Source organism: Camelus ferus, chromosome 1 (assembly GCF_009834535.1).
Source record: "Camelus ferus isolate YT-003-E chromosome 1, BCGSAC_Cfer_1.0, whole genome shotgun sequence".
Taxonomy (NCBI): Eukaryota; Metazoa; Chordata; class Mammalia; order Artiodactyla; family Camelidae; genus Camelus; species Camelus ferus.
The window spans coordinates 92,156,578-92,172,852 of record NC_045696.1 but is presented as its reverse complement, the minus strand read 5'-3'; the positions used below and the strand labels follow the sequence as shown (position 1 = coordinate 92,172,852).

Genomic DNA, 16,275 nt, shown 5'->3' with positions numbered 1-16,275 from the left:
AGGCTGGGGAAACTCTTGGCCGTCTCTCTAAGCAAACTTCACATGAGGAGCCAGACCATCAGCCACTGAGATCCAGGGGGCAGACAGAACAGAACTGGGGCAGCTCGCCCTTTTTCTTTTCCAAATCTGAAAAATCATCTCAGAAATCATGATAAAACATAATGTAGTTACCCTTTTCTTTGGAAATACTGTCTTAGAGTGATGGGAAAAAAAAAAAAAAAGAAGCCAGCAGCCTATTGAAATCATGTGGTTGGAGATTCTGTGATGATAGCCCAGCCTTCAGCTGCCTTTGGGAAGGTGAAGTTCTGTGGTGGCAACTATGTCATAAACACACGCAATGGAGAAAGTCCACATTGCCACACAGGGGTATGGATTTTATTATTGTCACTGAAACAGACTAACAGATTCTTACAAATATTCTTTTCCTTTGAGTGTTGCTGCTTAGTGCTAGCTTTGTATGTAAGCGTCAATTGTTTGGGTTTTTTTGAATATATATTTTTTGTTGTGGTATAGGCAGTTTATGCTGTGTCAGTTTCTGGTGTACAGCATAGTGCTTCAGTCATACGTATACATACAGGCGTCTGTTGTGCCTCGTTTCGCAGTAAGAGCAAAACCTTCTGGAAAGCAGGGTGTGGAGAAGTTCTAGATTTTTCTCCTCATCTTTAGGAAATTAGGCTCACTTTCCAGTCTACATCAGAGTCAGTTTCTTCTCATAGACTTTAAAGAATAGTTTCCCGTTAACCTTTTTAAGTTCCCTTGCCTTTTTAAGTTCCAAACGTTATATAGAAGGTAATATACATTTGGGAAAGTCTTTATCCACTTCAAAAATTGTAAACTATACTTGGTACCTATCAGTGAGTGTTACCATTCACGGCTGTTTCTAGGAAGGAACTGAGAAAAGTAACAATAAAGCCCCGTTATTAAGGATTCAAGAGAGACTAGGAGTAAATTGAAGGCGGGAGAAAGAAAGATAATCATAGCAAGAATGTAAGATAATGGCTTTCTTGGAGCAGAAAGCTTTCCTGACAAAAAGGAAACATAGTAGACCTCGGTGCCCCCCCACCACACACACATTCTGAAGGCTATCACAATAAGAAACACGACTTCCAGACGGGATATAATTAATTATGTGTCAGGATTTTAACAACTTTTGTACATGTCAGTGGATTTGAATGGTGAATTTTAGTGAAAATCAATCTATTTTGAACCAATAAACAAGGAGCGAGACCATGGGGAACATTTCTTTGCATAAAGGCGTAGGCATCCTTGTGGCCATCAAACAGGAAGGACAGAACCAAGAAGATTCAGGAATTTACCATGAGGCTCTTCTGTTTTTTATTGAATTAACAATCTGCATCCAGCCCTTACCAGACACTAACATTTAAATGTTCTGTTTACCTCTAGTGCTACCAGTGGTTGAAGGAAAGGATTGTCAGTGAAGAAGGGAGAAAACAGCAGAACAAGCTGAAAGACCTTTCCCCGATAGCAGAGCGTCTGGGATGCACGCTGCCTCAGCTCGCCGTGGGTAAGGCAATCACCGGGGAGGGGCAGCTCTGCTGGATGGCAGAAAATGAAATCGTTTTCCACTAACGATCCACATCTCCCTCATGACAGAATACCTGTTGCAGGGGCACACTATCTCTGAAGCATAAACTCTTGGTTAATACTATCTAAAATGAGGTTCGGGTTCCCCTGAACGTTCCATTTGCTGAAACGCTTTTCTTACTTCCTTCTCCTTTCCCTCATGACACAGTTTAAACAAGAACACGCCAGAGAAAAGGCATACATCCTCCCTGTGTTGAGAGTTTGCGCCCCTGAACTGGGTAGTGACATCCTTGGCTTCTGGTCCAATTTTCCATCCCTGTTGAAGCCAAGGCAGGGTTGGTGAGAGTCTGAGGAGCAGAGCAAGGCTACTGCCAGATGGAAAGCCTACCCTAGGGGAGCAGTGTCACCCTGAATCTTCCAAGGGCCAGAATAGTTAATGCAAGGGCCCGGTCACCAGTAACACTTGAAAACCACATGTGCCAGCACCGTCCTGTAGAAATATAATGTGCACACGTATTTAATTTTACATCTTCCAGTGGCCATGTTAAAGTAAAGAGGAAATAGGTGAAATTAATTTTAATAATGGATTTTATTTAACCCCATATAGCCAAAACATTATCATTTTAACAAGTAATAAGTATAGAAAATTATGGAGATATTTCACACTCTTTTTTCATACTAAGTCGTCAAAATCCAGGATGTATTTTATACCCACAGCACAGGTCAGTTCAGGCTAAACACGTCCCGTGTTCAATAGCACATCTGACTAGAGACTAAGTATGAAACGGAGAAGCACCAAGATTTTCAGTTCCCTTGCTGGGGGATATTTGCCAGGCTCTGTGATGAGCTCCTTCTGCTCACTGTCCTGTCTCCTCGATGGTCAGGACAATCCCAGGAGGTGGGTGCTAGGACAAGCCCTGTCTTACCGATGTTAATGGAGTTCTGCCAGCATTATCTCCACTTTACAAATGGAGAGACTGAAAAGAATTCAGGTAGTAGCCAGGAGAACAGAATAAAATGGGCACAGGTTCCAGAAAGGATTAAGAAACAGCAAGAATTGGGACAAATCAGACAGAGTGAGCCAGTGAGGTAAAAAGCTCAAGGTTAAGTTCTACACAAATAAAATAACATAGTAGAATATTTGTTAGATGCTTGACCCTTCTGAGGGTGGAAGGCCGGAAAATGGTAGTTGCAGTTAATAGTCATAGAAAGATGGAAATGGGAGATGGTTTTAGGGGGGAAATACCATTTACCGAAGTGTATGTATGACAGTTGCTTTAATCTTTTCTCCCAAAAAACAAAACAAAACAAAAATCAAAGATTGTGAAAAAAAAAAATCAAAGATTGTGTTTAATGTGATTAGTTAGCCTCCCTACAGCTTTAATGATTACAGTAAAAGGTATTAGCTGTTTGACCATCAGCAAGTTATTTAACCTGATACCAATTTTCTCATCTGTAAAATGGGTATAATAATATATATCTTACAACCTTGTTGAGTAAAAAGAAATTATGTATGTAGAGCAAATAGGTGCTCAGTAACTGTAAAGGTGATGATGGTGAAGATGATGTTTTTGTGAAAAATTAGACACCCTGGACTGAAACTCTGTCCACTCCTCGCTGTGGCATGTGGTCAAGAGTAACAGGCACAGAGAGAAACACTTATTCTTGAAACACAGCCATAAATACGGTTGTTAGGTGGTAACATGAAAACGAGTATTAAATTTAGCTCTGAAAGAGATAGAAGAACGTGGTCCTTCTAAAGAGGAAATCTTTACCACATTTAGACTTTCTCTGGACATTAGATGTACATGAAAGATCCTCTTTATAGAGTCTGAGTTTACAATGTTCTTTGTTTCTCCTTTTCCTCCCTCTGTGCCCCCAGATGTCTTTCTTGCCTGTCATTTTTCTTTTCTTTTCTTTGTAAACAAGTAGTTTTGTTTTTAACCACAGAACTCTCAACCCAAGAGGGAAATTATTTCCAGGCATGTTACCCTTGATCTGCTACAAGCGTCGGGGAGGAGGGGAGCTCCTCTGGCAGAAAACAAACTGCTTGAATGCAACTGTGGGCTGGTTCCCATGTCACATGCCTGCACAAGAGCAGCAGTCACACCTTGCTCCTAAGGGGGCACTCTGGATGTGCCTGTGGGTGACACTTGATTAGATGCTAATTATCTCCAATCATCTACTTTACCTCTGGCTGGCCAGCTCTGCCCAGTGGATTCTCCCATGCCCCGCAGCCCATGAGGGAATCAGCTGTTGCTGACGGCAGGTAGTTCTTGGGCAATAATTTTCCCACTGCCCTGCTTTGCCCTCAGAACTTCCACTAGTGCCAAAAAAGAGTTCTAAGTGCAAAGCAGGAAATAAGGCAGCCAAAAAGAAAAAAACAAAACAAACAAGAAAAAACCCACCACCACACCACTGCCTGGGAATCACTTGCCTTGTCGCCGACATGTAGCATTATTCTGCCCATATGGAAAGACTTAGTGATGGCCTTAAAAGGTCTGAGCATAGTAACAGCTTAGTATTGTTGACTTCAGGCCCTGGGCAAATGGGGGCAGAAGAGGCATTCAGGGATATCCACCAATCATTCGTGCCTACATTTATTCAACAAACATCTAATCAGCACCTACTGTGTGCAGGTGCTGGGCTGGGTGCTGAGCAACTGACTGCAAATAACACACATCTCACTGATACAGGAAAAATGGGGGGCACAAAAGGATGGCCATGTCCCAGGTCCCAGGCGAGTCCCTGGCATGCACCCCATTAAGTGAGGGTCCTTGGCTTTGTGCAAGAAAGATTTCAAGAGAGAGCCATGGTTGAGTAAAAGTAGATATATTCAGAGAGATGCAGACTCCATAGACAGAGTGCAGGCCATCTACTCAGAAGGGAGAGCAGCGGCCTCAGAGCATGGGGTCGGCTAGGAGAAATGAGATCAGCCACGAGGTGTGGGGTTGTTAGTATTTATGGGCTCAGTAACTTCATACGCTAAGTGGGAGGATTGCTCCAACTACTTTCAGGAAGGGGCTGGGATTCCCAGGAACTGGGCCATCACCCACTTTTTGACCTTTTATGGTCAACCTTGGAACTGTCCTGGCACCTGTGGGAGGGCCATTTAGCAGCTGTTGTATTTCAATGAGTGTACATTGAAGCTTAGGGTCTACTGGGAGTTGGCTCTTCCACCATCTTGGTGCTGACTTTTAATGGTTGTGCCCTGCCCCCTTCCCTCCTGTGTCATTATGAGTCAAGAACTTAACAGATAATTTTAATACAGTGTGGTAGTAAAATTCCTGAGAAGGGCACAGGAGGGTTTGGAAGTAAATGTAGGCGCTCCCAACCCAGCCTGGGACTCAAGGAAGAACTTGGGGAGAAGGCAGTGTCCAGGAGGAATCCCAAATGAAGAGCAGATATCAGTGAGGCAAAGGAAGGGAGGAGGCAAAAGAATATTCCAGACCAATGGGACAGCTTGAGCCGAGGGCTTGAGGAGAAGAAACCCAGTACGGCATCTGGCGGGGGGAGAGGATTTACACGTAGGGCTGCTGGAACACAAAGTACAAGGCAGGGAGCGAGGAAGCAGGAAGCTGGACAGGAGGGCCTCCTGGTAAGGTTCGTCAGGGTGCGAAGTGAGCGCTTCCTCTCACAGGACACGGATTCTGGCAGGCACACGTTGAAGAACCTTTGGTCAGGCAAATGGTTTGAACAGATTTGTATCTGGAGAAGCTACTGCTGGATGTGTGCAGGAGAGAGGGTGAGGGCCTGAATGAGGGCGGTGGGTGGTGGAACCAGAGCAGTGACTCTCCAGTGTGGTCCCCGCAGCCCCACACTGGAGTACGATTCCGCGACACAAGAAGTGACACGCTGACCCATGCCATGACACGGATGAACCTCACAAACACTACACTGAGCAAGTCAGACACAGAAGACATGCTATATGATTTCATTTAGATGAGATGTCCAGAAACAGTAAGTCCATAGGGGACTTAGATGAGTGGTTTCCAACGTAGATGAGTGGTTTCCTGGAGTTGGGGATAGAAATGGGGTTAACTGTGAGTGGGCATCAAGGATCTTATTGGGATGATGGAAATGTCCTAAAACTGGTTTTTAATTGGCATAGAGTCGGTTTACAATGTTGTGTTAGTTGCTGGGGTACAGCATGGTGGTTCAGTTACATACATATATATTTTTGTATTTTTTCATATTCTTTTTCGTTATAGGCCATTACAAGGTATTGAATACAGTTCCCTGTGCTGTACAGTAGGCCTTTGCTGTCTGTCTATTTTATATATAGTAGTGTGCATCTGCTCATCTTGAACTCACAATTTATCCCTCCCCACCCCTCTACCCACTCCGTGTTTATGTCTGTGAGTCTGTTTCTGTAAAACTGGTGGTGATGGTTGCACACTTGATAAACTTATGAAAAATTACTGAATTGTACACTTAAAATGGGTCAATCTGACCTCAATGAAGGTTTAAAAAAAAAAAAGCGCAGCAGCGGCAGCACCTGGGCGCTCATCAGAAAGGTGGATCCTCAGCCCCCCTCCCCTCCTGGGTCAGAAACTCTGGGTACGGCACCGAGGAATCGGTGTTGCACACACCCTCTGGGAGATGCCAGAGGTTCTGCAGGCTAAAATTTGAGAACCACTGAATTAGAGAAATATTTAGGAGGCACAATCACCTAGACCTGGCAATTAAGAGGGAACGTGGGGTCAGAAAAGGACAGTGTCTGAGGATGACTCCCCAGTCTCTGGATAGGAAGTCCAAGTTGCTGGTGATGCCAGCAAATGAGACTGGGGATGCAAGAGGGACAGGCATAGTAAGTAGCAAGAAGCCCGCAGTGCCTGAGGGCACTAGCAGGGCCATCCAGCAGACATGGACCCCTTGGGCCCAGGGAAACCTCTAGTTTCAGGCAGCCACAAACCGGGAAGTCTCCTCTAACCACAGGGAGGGTCCTGGGAATTTGGCATGGTAAGAAGGGCACTGGGATGTGCGGGGGGTGCAGGGAGTCCAAACTGGCCTCTTACAAGTCGAAGAAGGGCGGGAGAGGTGGGGTGGGCAGTGGCTACACAGGTATGAAGGCGGCTTATTTTAGAATGGGAGAAATTTGAGCATGTTTTGTTGGTAAAGAGGAAGAGGATGGTAAGAAATTAAAAATACGGGAGATTGAGAGAAAGAACGAGAGAGGAAGAATGGATGAATCCAGTCCAAGAAGAGGCAAAAGGAGTGGCTTGGCCTTGAGCAGACAGCACACCGTATCCTCTGAGACTGGAGGATGGGAATGCAGACTTGTGTCTGTCGGCGAGCAGGGCATGAAGGAACATTGTACAGGATGGACTTCATTTTCTACATAAAGGAGGAGGCCAAAGGATCTGCTGAGAGCGAGGGGCAGGGGCTGAATCGAGGGTTTAAGGGTAGAGGTTGCTTGAGAGGCGGAGAGGAGTGAGGGCTGGTGAGAGGGTGAGATGGTCCACACAGGATGAATCTCAGGTCAGGAAGAAATGGAAGGAGGGCCAGAGAGGGCTGACAGGTCAGTGGAAAAGAAGCCCCAGACACCCAGGGTCTACAAGGACTCTGTGTAACAGATGAGGGGAGAGTGAGCGCACGAGTGAGATGGAAAGACAGAGGGAGACAAGAATCCAGACGTCCACCAGTGAGCAGTTCCAGGTGTTCTCAGGAACAAGGATGTGTTCCTGGGTGGAGAGCTGGATTGTATGCCCCAGTTGTAGGGGCAGAGGAGCCCTAATCCCACAATTAAGTCTTCCACACAACAGGGGGTGTGGCTGAGGTTTTTCATCCCAGAGCACACCACCCATCCTCCCACAGTTTGTTAAGCGTTGGTTCCAACAACGGGAGCTACGGATAGGGTTTACAAGCTCATCAAAAATCAGAAGGGCTTTGACTTCCTGACCCAGTGCTCTCTCTTCCCAGCCTGGTGCCTGAGAAACGAGGGCGTGAGCTCTGTGCTCCTGGGATCATCCACCCCCTGAACAACTCATCGAAAACCTCGGTGCCATTCAGGCAAGTACTGCAGCCCTTTCCAACCAATTCTAGGGAATTTCATGGTGCCTTTGAAGGTGTCCCCAGGCAGTGTCCCGTGTCTCCCCACCTCTGTCCTTCACTGTGTCACAGGTGTGTGGAAGCCCCTAATACAGGGAACAGGCTACCTGTTCCTAGATGGAGGTGGAGGGGAAATGTGGACAAAGGCACAAGAAGCAACAGAACTTTTACAGCCCATCGATCCAGGGAAGAGGGGGTCTTCCTTTTCTCCCCCTTAATGGGGGCACTGAGGATTGAGCCCAGGACCTCGCGCACACCAAGCACGGGTCTTAACACTGAGCTAGACCCTCCCTCAAGGAGGGTCTTCTTATTAACAGGAGAGCTCTCTGGGCCATTCCTCAGGATTGTTTCTGTGGGACAGTGCATTCTAAGGCCCAAGCAAAGTTACACCTGATGACCGGGTTCCCAGCCTCACTGAAGAAGCCTACTTAACCACCTGCTTGAAATGTGGTAGCCTTAGGACCATCTTCATGCACCCTTTATTCATTTGTTTCTCCCACGAATATTTATTGTCAGTCTAGAGTGTACCAAGCCCCTCCTTTCTGCTCTCCTCACATCCTGAATCCCCAGCACAACACTCATGACAGTGCAGTATAGTTGCCTATCTCCACTGCTGGACTGGAACTCCCTGAGGTCAGAGACCTGTGTCTTCCTTGCTTTTCCACTGATTTTCCAGTTCTTTCCATACTCTATGGCCCTTAGTCAATGCTCAAGAAATATCTGTTGAATCAATGTTTGCCACGTTTAAGGGAAATAGGCTCAAAATTCTACTTTGAACTACCATAGTAGGACTCTATCTCCCTGACAGCAATTTCACGGGCACCCCCCCGACCCCGTGGGGATGGCCAGTCATGGGTGGAGCCTGCAGCTGTCCTCGGAGAAGTAGGAGAGAGATGTTCCTGGGAGTTCTGAGGAGGACAGGGTCCAGTCCCCCAAAGGCCACACCTCAGTCTTGAGCCCACCCTGCTCTCAGCTCAGCGAGGGGCTCCAGGAGTGAGCCCACCCAAGACTCTAGACTCTCACCAAAGCTATCACCTGCCCCCAACAGGTGAGGTTGTGTGTTTCCCTCTTGCTCATTGGGTACAGAACTGTCTCACAGCTTCTCCCCCGTCCACCGCACTTACCTGTTACCTCTCCAACAAGGGGACAGATGGAGGTGGGGACAGACTTGATTCAACTTAAAATGTTTAAAAGTCCTTTTGAAGAATGGCCTGGGATATGTTGGGAGAGAAATGGTGCAGACTTCCTTCCCCACCACCTCCTCTCTCAGGGCTGTGCGGAAGGGAGATCATCTCTGCCTCTCTGCTTCTGAGAACCCCTCCCAGCCCACAATCCTCCTGGATTGCAGGGTTCCCCGTCCCTGCCTGGAGAATGCTCCCTCTTATGAAAGCCGCCCGCCTTCTCTTATTGTCACTTATTCTCTGGGAATAGACAAAGGTTACACAATAATGTGTGGGAAATAGGGGAACACTCTATACACAAAAAACTGAAATTCGATCCAGTGATCTCAATTCCACTAATATGGACTGAGTACTTACTCTGTATCTAGCACCACGCCAGGCAGACAGTTCTGAGATAAACACAGGCCTCTGCCCTCAAAAGTTCATGGGGTGGGGGTAGGGGGGAGGGCACGGTATAGCTTAGTGGTAGAGTGCATGTTTTGCATGCAGGAGGTCCTGGGTTCAAGCCCCAGTACTCCATTGAAAAAAAAAAAAAAAAAAAAAAAAGCTCACAGCTGCCTGAGAAAAAATGAATTAAGAAATCTATCCCCTAGTTCATTTGGCAGATCTCTGAGAGCCTGTTCTGTACCTGGCACTGGGGACACCACAGGAAACCAGAAAGATATTACACAAACTTCAAGGAACTTATAGTCCAGTGGGAGAGGCATAGAGTAAACAAACATATAAAATAATTTCAAATGAGAAGGGATATTAAGTAAATAAAGATGGCGAACATAGTAGAGACTAACTGGACATGAGTGAGCCTACTTTAGACATGTCCTTGCCAAAGGCTCCTCCGGGATATGTGTATTCTGAAGAGAAGTGGAGGACACAGCACGTGAGACACCCTGGAAAGAGCATTCCAGACACAGGGAAGAGCAGTGCAAAGGCCCTGAGATGGGGAGGCATTTGACTTTTTCTAGGAGCCGCCAGCCTAAGGCTAGTGTGGCCAATGTGCAGTGAGCATAAGGGACAGCAGGTGCACCGCAGTGGACACAGGCAGGGGACGGGTCACACAGGACACTAGAGGAATCAGAGTTCTGCTCTACATGGAGCAAATCCTTTGGAGGGTTTAAGGGGGAGGGATGTGCTGTCATCTGAATTTTTAGATTGCTAAGCTGTCCCCCCACCTCCCCTGGAATCCTAATCCCCAGAAGTAACAGTGGTCCTCTGCTGGCAGTGTCCACATCAGCCTGACAGGATCCGCTCCATCCCCAAGGTCCAGCTCTCAACAGTGACCCACTCCCAGGAGGACTTCCTAATACCCACCAGACCCAGCCACGCTGGGCAGACCTCCCCTCACCCACCCCACCCCGCTCCAATTATTCCAGTCATGGTTGCAAAATTGCTAGCTTGTGGGAAGTTTGTGTAATCTGTAGTAAGTGAGAATGTTTCAAAACAGAAATTAGGCAACTTCACATAAAATTCTGGATATATGGCTTCTCTTGAATATTTAGGTCTTGCAGCTCTATGTATTTTTTTCATGTTTTACTCTAGTACTTTTATGGTTTCATTTTTCTAATGTTTAAATCTCTTTTCGTATTGGTGTAATGAATGAAGCATTTTTTTCCTCACATGGCTAACCTAGGATGTTTTAGACAAAAAACGTCCAACAAGTCCAGTTTCGAGACTTGGGTCTTGTTGTTGCAGTCTCTCTTTAAATAGTACATTCGTTTAGATCCTCCGAGACTCCAAAGCTGGTGGGAAACCAAAGGCTCCTCAGCTTCAGAGAGGAAAATCTTACCAGAACCAAAAAAAAAAAAAAAAAAAAAAAAAGGTACCAGAACTAGTGGGGAAGGAGCTGTAAAACCCACTGAGTGGAGACTGGGTCACCCTGTCCAACTGCAGCAGGGGAAGGGTGAGGCTAAAACCGCAGACTCGGCCATGGTGGATGCATTTCACCACCGTCTCCACACAGGGTCAGACTATTCCTGCAAGAAAGTCTGCCTCTGTCCCTTTTCTCCTGGTGTGGTGTGTGCCCTTGGCCCACTCCTTGCAGTAAACGCGAGCTAGCCCGAGGTGAGCTCATCCTTCCCCAGGGCTTCAGCTAGCATGACTGTGCCCGTGACTCGCAGATTCTCCTTCCGCTCCCACTAAGCTCCACAGCTGCACTTCCGGCTGCCTCCGTGGTCACCCAAGGGCCCCTCCAACTCACACACTTTACCCCAAACTACTCCTGTGGGCTCGTCTCAACAGATCACCTGTACCAATATCCTCTTAGTCACCGCGTCTTGAAATCACAATCATCCTCCCAGATGTCTCTCCGAGTCACTCTCTTCCCACTCGACCACCACCGTCTAGCTAAGGCTTTAGTGTCTCTGGCTAGGACAGCAGTGTGTTTCTAAGCCCTGTGTTCCCTTTCAACCTCCTCCAACTCATCAGGTGTCTGATGGGGTCCCTCCCAGCTGGCAAGTCCTGAGAGCTCCCCCACTGTCTCCAGAATAAAGTCCCAACTCCCAAAACTGGCATCCCGAGGTCTTCCAACTCTTGGCCTCAACTCTTCCACACTCCTACCCTCCCCGCACCTCTGCCACTCCCTCTACACCTGCGTCACTCCATTTCACAGACTTCTCACTTTCTCCTGCTATTCCATCTAACCTGTGGCCATCCTTCACCATATTTCCATGAGCCCTCATTTACTCAGCCAATACTTACGAGCACCTACTGTGGGCCAGGCACTCTGACAGGCTCTGGAGATGCAGGATGACCAAAACAAGGTCCCTGAACTCAAGGAGCTTCCTGTCTGCAGGGGAAGTAACATTCTAGTGGTCATTTATAAATGTATACAAGTCTAGACAGCTTTGCTGAATACTGAGCACAAGGAACAGGCGTCAGGTACTGACCACAGCCTTTGTACTTCTCACGCTCTCAGGTTCTCCCAAAGATGACATCACACGTGGTAAATGAGATTGATAACATATTGCGCAACAAGCCCTACAGCAAAAAGGACTACAGATCTTAAGGCGCTGCATGAGCTGCAGGCGCTGCATGGGTCGAACAGCGGTCCGCACCGGCACGGAGGGCGTCTCACTAGCCGCCTTCTGAACCACTTCGCAGCCCGCTGCTCAACCTCCCATGTCCCTGGATTCTGAGGCGTCTGCTTTCACTACCGCTGTGCACCTGAATTATGAACACATCTGGAAACTCAAAACCAGGAAAATCCATTCTATTTTCTTATCTTGGACTAGAGTCACCTTTGCTTAGATTATTCTGTACACCTCATGTTTATGGAATGGAAAGTATATGGTGGGGGAAAGACACAGTACCTTCAGGCATTGAATAACTTAAAGAAGGCTGTACAGACCTATTTTTTCAAATGAACAAAATCCACAGATGCAATGTGGAGTGCATCAGAAAGAGCAGGCTAAGTTCACGCAGAGGTCTTGCTTGGGAGAATCAGCTGAAACAATTTTACTTTTTTTTTCTTCCTATTTTCACATTCATGTTAGCAAGAGTTTTCACATGTCATTCACCAAAAGTGAACTCCTAGGTATTTGCTTTTGTTACCTTTTAGATATTCAGTGTTGCTTGGCCTCAAAAACGGCCCTGTAAAGCAGTTTATCCCAGATGTCTACTAGGATTCTAATAACGTTATGTCCATTTACACAGAGAGGTGGTGAAAGGATGAACAGCCCAATTTTCATCTAGAAAGACTATGGTGAATCTATGAAAGGAAGAATCACACTGCTATGGAAGCTTAGCTTTGAATGCAATGTATCTGCAATGAAGTGTTCAGTTTTTTTCTATATTTTATTAAAACCTGCTTTATACTTTTGACTGCTTGTAGGCACAGCTTCTGCAAGTGTAAATGTTTGAGCTTTAAAAAATAAATATACACATGCTCAGTTTTGTAAGTAAACCTGAAAATATCCAGAAAGGCAAATGTTTGCTGTTTAATTAGCACCGGGATTTTACAGTATAATGCCTGGTGTTTTTGAGGAGTTAACATGAAAGTGAATCACAGGCTTTGTGAAAAACGTTGTCACTACCCAGCATGTGCTGGGTGAAGTAACCAGCCCAAAGAAAAGCATATGTTAAAGAACTTCCTGATTCTATAACCACATTATGTGCTTTAAAAACTATATGCATGAAAGCTCTTTGCATGGATTAAAGGGACCTGGCCTTGTGGCTCTCAGAAGCTGAGGCCTATCTAGCCCTCCCACTCTTGCTTACCTAACCCTCATGAATATTCCACTTGAGAAAACCTGAGAGTATACCATATATACCTGTAAGAAGGGAGAAAATATTTTTCTTTTCCATTTTTAAGGTGTATGTTGAAGGGGGAGGGCCCTATAACTCTATTTGGACACCTGAGCATGTACAAAATTCTAACTTAATTTTCTGGCCCCCATGCAGAAATCACTTTGGGACTTACAGAAGAAATATACTATCAACTTAAAATGCTATTTTCTACCATCATTTCCAGACGTGTATTTTATGGTTAAGTTCTAAATCTTAAAATGTTAGTGTGAAGTACCAACAAATTTTCTTTTTGATTACTATTACCTGTATTCTAATAGGGAAATAGTTCGGGATTTTTTTTTTGTCCAAGAGGGTAAGATTAATGATGGAAATGGATCCCTTTTCAGTTGTTCATTGCATAGTCAGTGAACTACTATATGCATAATGAGCTTAAGTTGTCTATTTGGAACTGCAACTTATTTATTTGCTTAGAGTAATAAAAGCATTTGTGCATTTACTCTCACAATTAGAGTTTTTACCTGACCTCTCATTATAAGGCAGTATCTCCATCTCCATAAAACAGGTAGTAAGAATAACCTAAGAAAAAATTATATTCTTTACGCTAACAATGAAATAGCAGGCAAAGAAAGAAATAATCCCTTTTAAAATCACATCCAAAACAATAAAATACTTAGGAATAAATCTGACCAAGGAGGTGAAAGACTTATAAATGGAGAACTACAAAACACTAATTAAGGAAATTTAAAATGACTTAAAGAAATGGAAAGATATCCCATGCTCCTGAATTGGAAGACTCAATATTGTTAAAATGGCCATACTGCCCAAGGCAATCTACAGATTTAATGCAATCCCTATCAAATTACCCAGGACATTTTTCACAGAATTAGAACAAATAATCCTAAAATTTATATGGAACCACAAAAGACCCAGAATTGCTAAAGCAATACTGAAGAAAAAGAACAAAGCTGGAGGAAGTCCAGCTTTCAGATTGGACAATACTGCAGACTTCAGATAATACTGCAGAGCTACCTAATTAAAACAGCATGGTATTGGCATAAAAACAGACATATGGATCAAGGGAACAGAACAGAGCGCCCAGCAATAAACCCACAGATCTACGGTCAATTAATCTTTGACAAAGGAGGCAAGAATATACAATGGAGAAAAGACAGTCTCTTCAGCAAGTGGTGCTGGGAAAGCTGGACAGCAGCTTGTAAAACAACGACATTAGGACACTCCTCACACCATACACAAAAATAAACTCAAAATGGCTTAAAGACATATGTAAGACAAGATGATAAACCTCTGAAGAAAACACAGGCAAAACATTCTGACATAAATCTTAGCAATGTTCTCCTAGGGCAGTCTACCCAGGCAATAGAAATAAAAGCAAAAATAAAGACATGAGACCTAATTAAACATAAGCTTTTGCACAGCAAACGAATCCATAAGCAAAACAAAATGACAACCTACAGAATGGGAGAAATTATTTGCAAACAATGCCATTGACAAAGGTTTAATCTTCAGAGTATATAAACAGCTCATACAACTTAATAAAAAAAGCCCTCCAATCCAAAAATGGGCAGAAGACCTAAACAAGCAATTCTACAAAGACATACAAATGGCCAATAGGCACATAAAAAATGTTGAGTATTGCTAATTAGCAGAGAAATGCAAATCAAAACTAGTTAGGTATCACCTCACACCAGTCAGAACAGCCATCGTTTAAAAGTCCACAAACGAAAAACGCTGGAGAGGGTGTGGAGAAAAGGGAACCCTTCTACACTGTTGGTAGGAATGTAGTTTGGTGGAGCCATTATGGAAAACAGCATAGAGATTCCTCAAAAAACTAAAAATAAGACTTACCGTATGATCCAGGAATCCCACTCCTGGGCATATATCTGGAGGAAACTCTAATTTGAAAAGACACATGCACCCCAATGTTCACAGTAGCACTATATACACTAGCCAAGACACGGAAGCAACCTAAATGTCCATCAACAGATGACTGGATAAAGAAGTTGTGGTATATATATACAATGGAATACTACTCAGCCATAAAACAATGCCATTTACAACAACATGGGTGGACCTGAAGATCATCATTCTAAGTGAAGCCAGAAACAGAAAGAAAAATAACATATATCACTCATATGTGGAATCTAAAAGAAAAACAAACAAACAAAAAAAGGCACTTAATGAACTCATCTACAAAACAGAAACAGATGTGCTGACATAGTAAACAATCTTATGGTTACCAGGGAGAAAGTGGGTGGGAAAGGATAAATTTGGGAGTTTGAAATTTGCAGATGTTTGCCACTATATATAAAAACAGATTAAGAAAACCAGATTTCTTTTGTTTAGCACAGGGCAATATATTCATTATCTTGTAATAACTTAATGAAAAAGAGTATGAAAACAAACTAATGTATGTATATGCATGACTGGGACATTGTCCTGTACACCAGAAATTGAGACATCATAACTGACAATACTTCAATTAAAATAAATAATTATAGTAGCAGGTAAGCTACACTGAATGATACCTTACAGAAATAGCTTTACCAAAAGATTTAAACTGCAACCCAAACTTTTTTTCTCTTATTAGTGGACAAAATGACTAGCTACTAAAGACATTTCTTTTTGGGTTTTACAAATATTCTGTACTAAAGTTAAAGCTTCTCAAGTTCATTTAAAAGAATCTACAAATTAAAATCAAATACAAACATTACTGCTTGGCCATGGGAATAGCTGGTTTTATATATACATCATCTGTCATGGTAAATATACTAGACTAATACATTTCAGTTATATCCTCAAGAAAAATTTCCATGTACTCTCAATTTCTCTCCTTTTCCGGAAAGAATTCTTTGGCAGAGAACATACCATTCCAAAGGGTAACCTGGGTGGCAGCCAGCCACATACTGATGCCTCAGCCAAGGGAAATGAAAACTAGAAGCTCTGGGCCTGGCTTCCCACTTTAAGAACTGTCACTTCATCTTCATCCATAGTGTGCGCCAAGGGTCACTAGATAGATGTCAGGGCTTCCGGGGGCCTTAAGCCACCTTTGATGCCACCCCTTATTGCAAATGACGAAACCAAACTTGAGATGAAAGGACTCGCCCAAACTCACACTGACAATTGATGGCAGAACCAGGCCTAGAACCCAAGTCCTTGGTGTTCCAGTCCAGTGCTCTTTGAGGGATGGTTTCTTCTTTAGCTTTAAAGTTTTATGAAAAAGTTTAAGTGTTTGTGA

At 44.3% G+C, this 16,275-nt stretch overlaps 1 protein-coding gene across 1 annotated transcript in view; it reads left to right on the top strand.

The window, feature by feature from the left end:
- The window catches only part of KCNAB1 (potassium voltage-gated channel subfamily A member regulatory beta subunit 1), a 343,217-nt gene extending 330,624 nt beyond the window's left edge, over positions 1-12,593 (top strand). The window contains 4 exon segments of the mRNA XM_032485762.1: positions 1,405-1,525; positions 7,468-7,520; positions 7,522-7,557; positions 11,689-12,593. Coding sequence (XP_032341653.1) covers positions 1,405-1,525; positions 7,468-7,520; positions 7,522-7,557; positions 11,689-11,778 — 300 coding nt within the window. The 3' untranslated portion in view covers positions 11,779-12,593.
- Positions 12,594-16,275: the final 3,682 nt, after the last annotated feature.